The sequence below is a fragment of the Gracilinanus agilis genome, chromosome 4 (genome assembly GCF_016433145.1).
Source record: "Gracilinanus agilis isolate LMUSP501 chromosome 4, AgileGrace, whole genome shotgun sequence".
NCBI classification, from domain to species: Eukaryota; Metazoa; Chordata; class Mammalia; order Didelphimorphia; family Didelphidae; genus Gracilinanus; species Gracilinanus agilis.
In genome coordinates, this window is record NC_058133.1 from 223,251,836 (window position 1) to 223,267,260 (window position 15,425).

The 15,425-nt window shown below is 33.8% G+C and overlaps 1 protein-coding gene across 2 annotated transcripts in view; it reads right to left on the bottom strand.

The window, feature by feature from the left end:
* Nucleotides 1-15,425, bottom strand: part of HELZ (helicase with zinc finger) — a 196,711-nt gene that overhangs the window by 70,539 nt on the left and 110,747 nt on the right. For both annotated transcript variants that reach the window (XM_044673963.1, XM_044673964.1), the window contains exons 15-18: nucleotides 9,796-9,974; nucleotides 4,074-4,192; nucleotides 2,438-2,583; nucleotides 1,003-1,150 (exon numbers count right to left, since the gene is read on the bottom strand). In XM_044673963.1, coding sequence (XP_044529898.1) covers nucleotides 1,003-1,150; nucleotides 2,438-2,583; nucleotides 4,074-4,192; nucleotides 9,796-9,974 — 592 coding nt within the window. The remainder of the gene's footprint in view (nucleotides 1-1,002; nucleotides 1,151-2,437; nucleotides 2,584-4,073; nucleotides 4,193-9,795; nucleotides 9,975-15,425) is intronic.

The window sequence follows — 15,425 nt, forward strand, 5'->3', positions numbered from 1 at the left end:
ATCCCCAGTATCTTGTGCATACTAAGTACTTCATATATGCTTATTGGATGAGTTAAATTTAGAAATCCAGTTCTCTTGTAAATCACTATTCTATTCTTGTGTCAAGGAAATCTGTTACCTTTGAAGAAGGCAGGTAGGTGTCAAGGAGATTGGTCTAGTATATATCATTAAGCTATCCCTCAAGGATATCTGGACTGTTATCCAAAAAAAAAAAAGTCTGGGGGCAGCTAAGTGGCTCACTGGATAGAGAACCAAGCCTGGAGATAGGAGGTGCTGGGTTCAAATATGAATTCAGATACTTCCTAGCTGTGTGACACTGGGCAAGTCACTTAACCCCAAATGTCTACCCTTATTGTTTTTCTGCCTTGGAATTGATAGAGACTATTAATTTTAAGACAAAAGAGAAGGATTTGGGGGGGGGGGTTTGGTTGGGGAAGAAGTCTGGTGCACAATAGCTAACCTTGCCAGTAGACTCAAACCAGAAGGTGTTTGGTGCTAGCCCCTCATACTCAATTTCCAACCAATTATATTGTTTCCCACACCTCAATTTTTAACTATAAATATACTGATTTTGCCATATATAATATTTAACACTTTTAACCAATCATAATTTTTTTCCCTCCACTTACAAAGTCCTATTTTTTGTTCTGCAAATCCCTAAAAACTATAAAAATGGTAGCTATTCCCTAGTTCTGGGTCTTAGCTTTACTGAGAAAACCGATATACTATTTATAGGTAAATCTGCACTTTTTCGAATAAGCTGATCATGCTCAGAACTAAAACTTTGTGCATCAATTTGCCTTATTTTAAACATAACACAATGAGTATAAATACTACATGCCAAGAGAAATTCTATATCTTATTTTATGCCATTAAAGTTAATTCTTAAGACAATAAAAGAATTTAAGGAAAAAATATAATATGAAACCTCACAAGTTAAAAGAAAAAACTCATAATAACCAAATTCTCATAGAAAATATATTTACAAAAATATGGAATTACCTCTGCATTATTATAAAAAGCTGTACTATTTTTTTCCTGTACATCTTCTCCACGTGCTGTAAAGAAGGTTAATGGATAAAAATCTTTGTGTGCTGGCTGTTTTCCACTTGCCATCAGCTTCCCCTCATAGAAGAGCTCAGATGTATAACTACAAAAAGACACAAAATGAAAATGAAAATCACTAAAAAACCTAGTCAATGAAAGAACCACATTCAAACAAATATATAACTTTGTGCCCACAACAAATGTTATACAATTAAAAAATATAGTAAATAAACACCCCCCCCAAAAAAACTCTACAGAGTATGTCCTTTTTACTCTACAATTATTGGATGGGTTCTTTTTGAAGGGAAAGAAAGGGAAGAAACTTAAAAGAGAGGATGAGAGATATGATGGATCAATAATAGTTACATATTGCTCTTAATAAATTTAGGGAACAGCTACATATAAAGAGAGTAAGAGTGAGAAGCACCTTTATGTGCACTTTTCTGGCTTATCTACTGTTATGAGATACAATATTTCTCTTCAAAGCAATGCAAAATAATTTAAGGACAATCAATATCAACATTTTTCTCAGCCTATTGAAAACCCTTTTACTCATATAGAAGCCTCCCAGCATGGGCTTTGCATGCACCAAATGATCTTCAAAGAAGAAATTATATCTTAAGATGCTGATAAAAGCCCAAGTAGAAACTAAATCTATTTTCACTCTTTATCCTCCTAACCACCTACTCACATTACTGGCATTATTCACATTACCTAAATATACTAAACTTTTAAAAATAACCAACTTTTGCATTCCTTCCCCTTATTTGTTTTATTTTCCAATTAGATTCCCTACCCAAAAAAAGTCTTTGAAAAACTGGAAAATTCTTGCTATTTTTGTGGTTCATTAATATTCACATTAGTATGTATAAATTTATATGTACACACACACACAAACACATGATGATATACAAACATGACACAGATCAAAACCAATTAAAAGTTCTGGTACAACAAATTTAAATGACTTTTTTAAAAAATTCTCTTTTCAGTTTTAAAGTTTCTTCAAGTGTTCCTTTAAAAAAAAAAGCAATTAACGCATGGGTCGGGGTGGACATGATTGGGGGTGTGGACTCGAAACTACCACACCAATGCAACTACCAACAATTTGGAAATTGGTCTTGATCAAGGACACATGACAAAACTAGTAGAAATGCGCATCGGCCATGGGTAGGGGGGCGCGGGGGGGGGGGGGTTGAAGGGGAAAGGAGGAGCATGAATCATGTAACCATGTTAAAAATGAATATTAATAAATGTTAAAAAAAAAAAAGCAATTTATAACACTAATATCACCTATGACTCAGTTTACCACTCTCAGTCACTGATGCTAAAAACATTTTACATTCACTAAAAATAAGTTACAGATACCCTTGAAAAAAGTCACACCTACTTGATGATAGCTTCATGGGAACGATAATTCTCACACAGGAGGATTCGGCATGGAAATTCTGCAGGGTAATGCTCATAGAGTCGATCAAGTAAAGAAACATGAAGGTTTCTTTCCCTGGCAAATTCACTGTAGACAAACGGACTAAGCTGCAATAGACATTTATACAGAAAAAAATTTTAACAAAATTTGCAAGGAGCTTCTGGAAATTACTTACATAAATCCCAAATGCTAAAATTTTTGATGTATTAAATCTTTATATACTGAATCTTGGGACTGTCCAATCTAATAATTTCTAGGTTGCTTGCAAATCTAACACTTGATAAAGTCACTTTCTATCATGACTAAAATTAATTTACCAAATCATAAAATCTCATTTATTCATTGAGGGATAAAAAACTCAAACCATTGATTTTCTAACCCATCTAGGTGACTCAAAAGGATTTTAGGAATCCCAGTATAGATAGTTTATGTATAAAACAAGTATTTTCTAAATATTAAAAAAAACTTCTTTTTGTTAATTCCAAAGACATATTTATTGTTTAAGCATTTCATAGCTAAGCAAAATAAAAATAACGTGATTAGGATAATTCTAATTGGAAACTGAAGGGATTTCAATCATTTGGGGAAAGGCCAGACAGATTGTGGTATATGATGGTGATGGAATATGATTGTGCTATAAAAAATAATGAACATTCTGATTTCAGAAAGAAATGGAAAGAACTGATACAGAGTGAAATAAGCAGAATCAAGAGAATGTCCTACACAATAAAAGCAATATTGTGGAATGACCAACTGTGATAAGACTTAGTTATCTCCAGCAATACATTGATCCAGGACAATTCTGAGGGACTTTTTTTTAAACACTAATTACATGTTATAACAAAGTTATATGATTCAAATTGTCTTCCATCCACCCTTCCCTCTATTCATATTTACATGGCACTTTAAGGTTTGTAAAGTACTTTAAAGATATTATTACACTTTAACAGCATAACAACTCAAGGAGTTAGGTGCTGTTGCTCTCCCCATTTTGTAGATAAGGAAAGAGTGATATGGTGACTTATGCATAGTCACACAGCTAAGAAGTGAGACAAGTCACTCTATATACTGTTCTGCTTCAAACAGCAATTTCAATTTCCTTTTTTTAAACAGGTATGTACTTAAATATGTAAAGTTTAAAATATTCCTGCTATTTTCCCCCTTTGTTTCCTTTGACTGAAATCTAATTAACCCCATAGAGTAATCGAAGGAAAAAATAAAAAATAATGCTCAAATATTTGCACCACAAAAAAATAAAACTTCAAATCAACAAAAGTGAAAAAAAAAAAGAAGTAACAAAGTTTTGCCCATTCCAACAGTCTAACTAATCTAAATTAAAAAAGACTAAAATGTAAAATTCCTTTGCAAAATAAGGAATTGGTCAAATTTGATAAAGTGTTCAATATAAGAAGAATTAACATTAAGTTACCTTCCAACTGTCAGTTTACATACTTATTATAATATATAGTTTAGAAACATTTAAAATAAATCTTAATACATGCTACATATGTGATTTTACTTTACTACAAATAAATATACTATTATATTTTGTTAATCAGAATTTCATTCTAGACTAAACATATAGTAAAGCACTTACTTGCATATGGTCTCCAGCCAAAACGATCCTTGTGTTTTGATTTGCTAATGCAAGAGGCATAATGGTTTCACACTCCATGGCCTGCGCAGCTTCATCCAATAGAATGTGTGTAAAAAACCCTAGAAAGCACAGCAAGAAACCTCAGGAAAGTATATTTCAGGGGCAATAAAGACAGCAGGCACTGCTTTCTTTACCATTAAAGAATTTAGACAATTTGAGACACTTTCATTTCAGATCCTCAATAAATCTAAATATCAAATCACACTCCTTTGACAAACAATAGATTTTTTTAAATAAAGCTACAATATTAGGTATATCATATTAATTAGTAGATCAAGTAATAGAAACTGAACACACATCTTGAAATAGGTCTCCAAAATCAAGAAATAAAGATTGAGTTACATTATAATTAGGATGTAGAAAAGATTCCATTTGAAAAATTCTGAAAAGAAGATAATTGTTTTACTTATATGGAAAGAAATAGCAACTAAGTACTAATAGCTAAAGGTCTTTCCATATTTGTTAGGTAAATACCAATGAATAACTTTGAAAGAGGGATGTCCCTTCACAGCAAAAATAAAATGATACTTCAGAATAAAGAAAAATAGAACAAAGCCCTATGACCTAGAAAGAAATCTACTCAGAAAATATATAAGTATGTGAGTAAATATATATATATATAAAAGTGTGTGTCTATGTGTACATATACATGTATACATATATTTATCTCTTATTTGAATGCCTCAAAAATGGTCTATTTTCAATATTTAACATATCAAATGTTTAAAAAGTGCTTTATATTGCTATCGGAAGCTAAACAAGTTTAAAAATCCCGAGAAAATGTTTTATTTTTGGTCTGGACCAATAATTTAATCATGGAGAAAATGTTCTCTCTGGATGTGGAAATTTCCTGCTCAGCTGCAGATCTAGATTCATCTAGAACTTCATTATCTGAGAGCAGCATACAGGAGAGAGTAAATGACATCCCCAATGCCTCAAAGCTAGTATATTTCAGGAGCAACCATTGAATTCAAGTTGTTCTTGACTCCTAGAATCTAGTCATGATTACCCTCTCATTTAATGTCTTCCATTAAAGTAGGGAGGAAAAAGTTAATTTGTGTTTTATCCAGACACTTCAAAACTCAATATGGTAGCAATCCCCACAATATCCCAAGAAAAAATGCTTTGTGTAAAGGTAGGAGACTTGCAACTTCTTCACATAAATGCACTTTTCTCAAAGATTTTTCATCTGCATAATAACTATAAAATAGCATACTGAAGACAGTTCCCTTTTATTCCTGGCTTAAAAATGATTCTACTGTCAACTTATCTTTCTTTGTCCTAAGCTTTTTCTTCATGAACAAGTTACAACTTCTGAACCTAAAAGAAACCTGGGTCCCCACACAAGATATTGCTCCTGTGCCTTATACACTTTCCTTTGCTTCCCCTAATACACTGACCAGGAACATGAATAGGCATACTCCTTGCTTCCCACTGCCACTTTCAAGACCCTCTCTCCCTTGCAACATGGCTTCCAACCTTATTCAACTGAAACTGCTCTCTTCATGGTTACCAGTCTTCTCTTAATTGGCATATTCAACGACCTCTTCCAGATGGTCATACTTCTTGACCTCTTTACAACTTTTTCAGTGTTGATCTCTCTCCCCACCTAGATACTCTCTCATCTCTGGTTTTCCTGTGGCACTCTTCTCTCCCAGTTTTTCTCCTCTGTTGCTGTCGATTCTCAGTCTCCTTTGCTAGATCATCATCAACATCTCATTTCCCAGAGGCTCTGTATTGGGGCCTTTTCTCTTTATATACTCTCTCCTGATGATCTCATCAGTCACCATGTATTTTATTTAGACTTTCTATGCAAATGACTCCTTGACTCATACATTCAGTCATTGTATTTTTCCTGAGCATAAATTCTGGATCCTCAAAAGCCTACTGGGTATTTCCAACCATACATCATATAGAAATCTTAAACTCAATAAGTCAAAAACCAAAACACATTAGTGTTCCTCAAAACTACCCTCCCCAATTCTGAACTCTTTCAATAAAGGGTACACCATTCTTCAGGTCACTCAGAATTTAACTTCACATTTGTCTTCAATTCTTAACTCTCCACACCACAATTCTTTAACAGAAAAGGGTAACTCAGAACAACCCAGTGAATACAAGCTCAAAACTGGAATGTTATGAAACACTCATGGACCATTCAATAAAATGTAATTTAAAAATTACTTTGTGATAACATATGTATAACCCAGTGAAATTGCTTGTCCACTCTGGGAATGAGAAGGGAAAAGGGGAGAGAGACAATAAGAATCATTTAATCACGGGAAAAAAACCTAAAATATCTAATTAAATCAAACTAAAAACAAGTAAACAAATAAATAAGCAAACAAATAAATAAATGAATGAATAAGCAGGCAAGCAAGCAGATAAATAAATAAATAAATGAGCAAGCAAATAAATAAATGAATGAATGGATGAATGAATGAATGAATGAATGAATGATGGGAATTGCTATGCTTATGCAAGGAAATAAAGACAAATGCTGCTTCCTTCCATCTCCAAGTTAGCAAGTTAGATCAGAAAGACATCTTAAAAAACGCTGGGAATTTTGCCAAATCTTAAGAACAATTCCTCCATAAAAGACTAGGCTTTTTTATCTCTAGTCTTCTGGATCAACCAAATCCCAGGAATGGCCTCCTTACCTCCTTAAAGGGAAACTATCCTTTTATATAAAATTAATTTCCAAACACATTGCACCCTTCATGAGGAAAGGTCCCAAAAATCCTTTAGAAGAGTTTCCATCATTTAAAAACTTCAAAAGAAATAATCTCTAGAAGAAGCATAGCAGAGAGAAGAAATGGAATGCAAATAATAAAACTATAATATCAAATGATATATAAAAGTATATTGTGTATACATAAATATATAATATATGTATATATTATATATATATAAGTCAATTAAAAAGTACAGTCATGCAATTGGGGTAGGGCAAATCATAGTAGGTCTCCTGATACAAAACAGCAACAATGAACAAAAAACAAACCAAGGCTATCATGGTCAAAGCATCAATGACAACAACAACACCAGTCACAGATGCCTAGTGTGTAGCAAATTAGGTAAAGAGTCATAAGTCTATTGAATGCATCTATCCTAAGGCCCAAGGTGATATCAAAGCTACACACACACACACACACACACACACACACACACACACACACACACACGAATCATTAATTCAGTGTTCCCTAGTCCACCATCACAACTTCACTCTACCTGGCAACAAGAACCATTATGAGAATGATACTAAATCTGTGACCCTTTAGAGGCCTCTAATAGGTTACTCTCTTTTCCTGTAGGAGTTGGATGAAAACTCACCTCTCTACCATCACCCAGGGACTCAAGATTGCTTCCAAATAAGTTGATAGATCCCTTTCTTGCAGGTAAATACAAATTTACCATGATAATAAAAAAAATTCATCTCCCCTCTACATCACTGGACAGCTCCCAACAATTCTACCTCTTCATTCCTCAAGCTCTTTCTAGGAAGAAGTTGTCCTAACTATTCCAGAACAAAAGAAACCTATCAATTAAAGGGAACATGAATTAATTTCTCAGGATGAAGAGAACTTTTTCTGAAGGGGAAAAACCCATTACCTGACAATTGTGCAAGGATAAAATTAGGAAAGCTTGGAGAGAGTCAATTAGGACTTCTAGAGAGGAGAGTCCATCTGCTTCCAAGGACAGACCAAATCACCATAGATATAGCTACTGGAAGTTGGGACAGCTAACTTTAATAATCAAGGTCATGACAAGAAGAAGAAAAAGTGTGAATGTTCCTGATAGAGATAGGTTAAGAATCACACAAGATCATGCCATACCCATCTTTCAAAAACAGGTACTTGGGCATAAGGAATATCATTGAGAGGCAACTAGTCTCATCCTCAGAAACTTACCATCACAATACCCATGTTCAGTATGATAACATAATCAGCCTCTCTTTCTCTTCCATTCTTATAAGGACATCAACTTTATTATTCAGTTTAAAAGAGAGTGTATGATGTCTCTAATAGGCACTAACATGCCTCACAAACAGTCACATGCTGTGGGAGACTTTAACAAAATTTTCCCATCATTCTTGACTTTAGAGGGAAGAGACATTGATTGTCCAAATCATTTCTAAGCTCCATACCATTCAAACATATCCATGGGTACGAATCAGGAATCAGTATAGATGTACATCTTATCTGATTGATAACTCATGGTTCTTTCAAATGCTATCCATAAAGCACACAGCTTGATTTCACAAAGGAACTTGCCAGTATCACTAACCCTTGGAGTTTGCCCTGTTGCTAGATTAATGGCTGTCAAGGTCTAGTTGCATGTAACTCTTTCAAAGTCAATAAAACCATCAGTAAACCAAGTAAGATGCCATTCCTCAAAAGCCAAGTCCACAGAGATGGGAGCACTGAGCTACTGAAAGATGCGAAGGACTGGAGTTACTAAGACTGGTCTCAACTTTCAATAAAATCACAATCTGTTCATGGAATATACTAAGACTTGAGACTCCCAAGCATAATCCTGAATACACACATACACACACACTCACACAATCTATTTCTTTTTCTAGAAGACTCATTTCACTTTACTCATCTTGATAGGTAGAAGAATCATTTTGCATTATCCAAACAATGATGGGAAATTCTGGAAAAAAGGTAATGGTAAGATCCTGTGTCATCTGTTCAAAGTAACTAATAACCAGGCCAACAATTGTTTTTCAAAAATAATATGTGACTGATTCAAGGAATTTACAGATCAAGAAGCCTAAGGGTTATTTAATCTGGCCACTCCTTAATTCCGGCCAAAGATTCCATTTGGCCTCATCCACATAGAGACCTCAAATATCATAGGAACTAAGGAACCATAAGGACGCAGGGGAGAGACTGCTGGATGGCTCACATTGGGTATCCCCATGGATATACCCTAATCTGGGACATAATTGAAAGAGGCAGGCATAAGGGGAAATGGGGCTCATCAAAATATCAACATGAGGAACATAAATTCTCCAGAACCCAAATGAATAAGTCACTGAAATTCAGCTAATAAGGTAGCAACTGTCAGTAGCTTACTACAGTGTACACATCTGAGTTTTTCCCATCTACAGTGTATTTCCCAACTTTTAACTAAGGAGGCCAAACTATAAATTTTCTTTGAACTGATATCCTACCCGTTGTCATATGAGCCATCAAAAAATGTAAAGACCCTGCTGTCATGGTCTCATCCTACCCAGTGAACATTATATCATCAATATAATGGTGGACATCAATGCTCTCAGAAAGCTGGGACTCTTTCAGGTCTTTACTTGCCAAATTGTGGCAATATGAAGAAGAATCTGAGTAATCCTGAGAAAGGATAGGAAAGTTATACTGAACTCCTTCCCAGTTAAAGGAAAAACTGCATTTGACATCTCAGACTCAGCAATATTAAAAAAGCAATTGGCAGTATCAATAGAATTATACCCTCAAGGCCTGGGCACCATGCTCTGCCATACTGACACAGACAAGAACAGCCATAGCAATTAGCATAATAACTTTATCCCTTTTTCTTATTATTTCTTATAATCTATTGTTATGTCTCCAAGTACCACCCCTCTCTTCACCAACTACCAATAATTTTGAAATTTTTATATTTCTTGGCAGCCTACCAGGTTCAAGATCCAGTTGACAAAGGTACTGTGAAGTGTTCAATGTAACAACTACTACTCGTTGTTTAAGAATGTCTTCCTTCTGTGGCATCTGAAAGGTGGAATGTGTGCTTGAGATCAAACAGTACTGATGTACAACTGGGTGGACAGTCTTTACCCAGCGATTTCTGAAATATACCCTAGAAAACAAGAAAAGAGCTTATTTTCAATACAACGTTAATAATTATAAAGTTTGATTTGTACAGCATGAATTTTACAAAATAAAATTTTCTCTTTGATGATAAAAGTTTTTATTTAATTGACAATTAAACCTTACAACCAAAGCAATTAATTTTAATTTCTTTACAATGCCTATTTTTCTACTTCTTGATTAGGCAATGTCATTAGAATCTTTTGTAAAAGAAAAATACAAACAGGAAGCAACTGAGCAACTAGAGAATGTATGCCTAGTCCTTTTAAATTGCTCAAATCAACCTTGTAAAAATATTGCAGAGAGATTAATATGTGGGTTGTAGAAAGAAAAAAGAGATTTGCTATTTAAATTTCAATATATGGGCAAGTATATCTTTTCCCAGTAGAATACTGTTAAAATAAAATATATTAAGAATCAATTGCTAGGGGCAGCTGGGTAGCTCAGTGGAGTGAGAGTCGGGCCTAGAGACAGGAGGTCCTAGGTTCAAACCCGGCCTCAGCCACTTCCCAGCTGTGTGACCCTGGGCAAGTCACTTGACCCCCATTGCCCACCCTTACCAATCTTCCACCTATGAGACAATACACCGAAGTACAAGGGTTTAAAAAAAAAAAAAAAAGAATCAATTGCTGATTATCCACACAAATAAAGAAAAATAGTGATCCCATAATTATGTATATGTTTGTGTATGTATGGCTACGTATATTCTTTATAAACTCACTTGTGATTTCATAAATATTGTCAACTCCCACTGTAAAAAACTTCCTCTACCAATGCAAGTTGGCAGCAACTCAAATTTTTACAGAGTTGTATGGGTACTGAGAGGATAAGTGACTTGCCCTGGGTCTCACTAAGACTAACTACTCTAACTACTAAATCACATTAATATGTAACCACAAAGTCATTTATCTAGGATATGAGAATACAATGAACAGTTGTTTAGTAAATATGAAGTCAGAATTTGGATTCAAATTCTGGTTACTCCCTTGACTAAGTTAAAGTAAGTCCTCTGAATTTTAGTTCCCTCATCTCTAAATAGGAAATTTAGATTAAATGACTCCTTGGTATCCATTCTAGCTCTAAATTTAGGATTCTATGTCTTTGTACTTCAACTTAAACACAAATAAGCTTACTATTCTAAGAATTTAAAATAATTCATGCCAAAATGTACATTTCTGTTCATTACTACCTTTCTCCCATATCCCCCAAAATATTCAGGCCTCCTGTGGGAAAACTACTTAAGTAGGATGGTAACATTCCAGTTAGGGGATACTTAGGAAACACAGAATTATATTTGAGATGAAGAATACTAAATTGAACTTGTTAAACCTTTATCAAGAACCTACACGGCACTAGCACTATTGTGAATCAACTTGTGTGACTCAAACTAAAGAATTCATTTAACTAGGCTCCCTTAAGTGTGATGGCTTACTTATGTTCATGGACAAAATAAAAAGACATGATTGGCAGAAGCATCTTACTCTGACTTGATTTTAGACTACTTGCCCTGATCTTTTTTGTATATAAATAAATATACATTGATTATTTTTTGACAAATTATCTTTTCTGCTTTCTCTATAGCATATTAGAGGGCCTCAATAACCTGATCTTCAACAAATGGTTAACTTATAAATTAAAAGTTCTTAGCAATTGTAGGAGCTGTATTTTAAAACTCTGTTTTTTATAGAACATTCTAAGTCTGTAAATATCCTTTATTAATTAAACAGAGAGTCCTTATCCTCCCTTAGGTATGTAAGGCTTATAAGGGTCTAAGATTGTAATTGTCTAGGTCTCAAACACAATGATGTCACATAATCAAGGTCTAATTAAAGAAGAATTAGAAAAATTATTCTCCTTTTCCAACCTATCTTTTCACTCAAAATTCTCCCTTCATTGTAAGAGTTGACAATGGATATAATGTCAGAAAACCTAGATTTAAGTAATGGCTCTGCTAGTTACCATTTATATGAGTTTAAGCATATACTCATATACTTGGCTTCTCTGAGTATCAGTTTCATCATTTACAAAATGAAGATGTTATTTAGTCAAATAATCTTAACAGTCTCATCCAACACTAAATCTATGATCCTATGAATCTGTGAATATGAAAGATGACTCATAATTGATGATTAAAACTGCAATAAAATAAAAAATGTCCTGCAAGAAGCCACAATAATGCCATTTTAAAATGTTTATTTTTTATATCTATTATCTCATTTTTATTATGATAGCAGTTGCTGGCCTAAAAATACATTTGTGCAGAAGTGAAAAAAAAATATGGGACTTAAGAGACAAAAAACAGATTTCAATCCTGACAGCGTAGCCTAATAACTAGCTATGTGAGCACATATGCCCCCAGGATAATGGTAAAACTCAAATGAGGTAAGACAAGTAAACACTATGTAAAAAGTAGAGGAACATATAAATATTAACTATTCTTATCTTCAAATTATACAGGAAGACACTAAGAACTAAGGCTCGAAGTCACCAAACTAAAGGAAGAGCCAGGATATGGACCCAGGTTTTACGGATTCTTAGTCTAATCTGTGCTTTTCCACCAGACATTGAGTCCTTGGTTTTTTCCCACTTCACACTTTCCATTCTGCTCTTTCAATACTATCTAACAAACAGCTGGAGTATAAAGTCTTATATTTGTGGACAACAATTTTTTAACTCCCTCACACTTATGATGGGTCTAAAACAAGGAAGAAAAAAAAACTTCAAAAATAAAACAACAGTCCCTGAACACTCAGCAACAACAAACAAAATAAAGATCTGAATATTACATACAACATAATACACTCAGCTGGTGCTACAACAAAAAGGAACATTTTCACAGGTTGGATGGCTTTGTAAAATAGAACAGTTTTTTTATGCAAAAAGTCAAGATTCAGAGAGGCAACAAGAGAAAAAATGGTGAAAAAAACAAGGCAAAGAGAGACTAAAAGTATAATATTCATTAAAGAATCTTATTCAAAACGCCAAATATTTACTAAACACTCATTACATTTGAGGTAATGTGGAAATGGTACTAGATGGGAAACAGCAGCTACAGTAATAGTGGTGGAAAGCAGGAAGAGGTAGAAATAGTAATACTAAGCATCAGATGCTTTTATAATAGAAACAACAATAATGAATTAAAAATGCAGAATACAGAATCACTTTATAGATTACAGCAGGAGTCGGCAGCGTATGGCTCTTGAGCCATATTTGGCTCTTTTGAGGGCCAGATATGGCTCTTTCTGCAGGAGCCATAAAGTCAATTTTTTTTCAGGCACTGTTACAGGAGCGCGCACTGTGAGCACTGTATGGCTCTCACGAAATTACATTTTAAAAAATGTAGTGTTTATGGCTCTCACGGCCAAAAAGGTTGCGGACCCCTGGACTACAGGGACAAAAAGTCCCCTAAAGGTTAATATATCAGGTATACAGAAATCGTATTGAGTTACTCTAAGAAACAACACTTCCAATTAAGAATGGAACACTACTCAGCAATAGAATTAAATGAGGTAAAACTGCTTTTTTCAAAAATATCCTTTTAAAAAATGTTATCTGCTCATTTTTATGATTAAAATAAAAGTGCTCATTGTATGTAAATTGTAACTACAAAAAAAGCAAAAAATAATCCTTTTCAATAAAGGAAGAAGACTCCATCTTTTAAGAGAAGCTTGGAAAATTACTACCTTCAAGTAGAAAAAGGATGTCAAATGAGTTTACACTACTGACACAAAAATTATCTACTTCATTATAATCTGTTTCAGTTGCATGGAAAAAAAAATGAAGGAGTATTTAATCTTAGCGAGCTGATTTGGAACATTACAAAAGGCAAGCTCCAATGTATAGAAAGTATTTCTGGGACCTGGATCTAAAAGAGACCATATAAATCATCTAATTCAACTCCCTCATTTTATAGATGAGGAAGCTAAGATTCAGAGATATTAACTGATTTACTCAAAGTGACATAAGTAGTAAATAGTAGACTCAGGATTTGAATCCAAACCCTTTAATTCAAAATCAGGCATTCTTTTTAATATCTAATGGCATTTATAAACTCCAATTTTAGAGAGATAGCAGGGGTTACAGAAGGTAAGGGAAAGAGACTCGAATCCCTAGAACTATGCATGCATAGATCCCAGGAAAATTAACTACAATTATATAGCCCTTACCATTTTTCTGCATTAGAACCAATATAGTATAGCTTCTAAGATGGAAGGTAAAGGTTTAAAATAAAAAGTTTAAGCTCAGCTATTTTGATAAAGGATAGGTTATTTTTGTTGATAATAACAGCATTTGATAATTTTATTGATAATAATAGTTAAATTAAACAAGTCAGTTATTTTCTCAGAATAAAATGAACTTATATAAATATTTTTGCTCTTCAGATCATAAAAGAAAAAAAAAAAGCCAAGGTTTATCTACAGGAAACTTATCCTAATTATAAGCAGAAGATATTAGGAGAAATAGACACCTTGAGTACTAAATTTATACACTTAATTCTGTGAATAACTTCCTACTATTTGGTAACCCAAAGAGTAAATTATGAAAATGAAATTCAGATATATATTGTTTTTATTACTTTTTCATACAATTTTCCTTCCTATAAGGGAAATAATAAGTAGATAAGTCAGTCTTTGAATAAGCATTTCACACATCAAGAAATAACATTCCAGATCTAATTTCAAAAACTACTTGGTCATGTGACTGGAAAAATCACTTAACCTCTTTGGGCTTTTTTTGCAAACTACAGGTTGGTGAGCTTGACTTCAATTATGGGAAAATTCTAGAAAGGTTCATTAAAGAAATAATTACTGAACATCAAGAAAGTGAAGCAATGATTTACAAAGAGTCAGAATGGCCCTCTATTCAATAAACTGCAGGAGTTTCCAGGATCAAATATAACATTACCTTGACATTTAAAGGATTGCATAATTTGGTTCCCTTTTATCCTTATAGCATTTACATTTTACTCACCTCCATTCCAACCATGATGGTCTACTTTTATTCCTTTAAAACATGATACTTTATCTATTTCTCTTCTACTTGACTTTGCAATAGCTCTACACACCTTGACTGGTATGCTTTCCTTCATCTTTGGCCATTGATAGGACTGTATTTTTTCAAGAGTAAATTCAAATGCCAGCTTCTATAGGACACCTTCTTTCTCACCCTATTTACTCAGTCATTTACACCTCTAAGTGGCTTCTCAGGTTAGTTACTTTTTACAGAGTATCTATGTTGTATATACCCATTTGTTTACATATTGTCTCCCTAATTATTATGTACCTCCCTAAGGGCAGGAGTTGATGCATTTGCGTTTTGTCTTCCTTAGTACTGCCAGCTCATAGCAGAGTACCAATACATACTAAGAAGTTTAGATTACTGGTTTAATGGATGAGTAAAGACTATGAAAGAGCAAACAAGTCAGACAATCTTGGGCTGC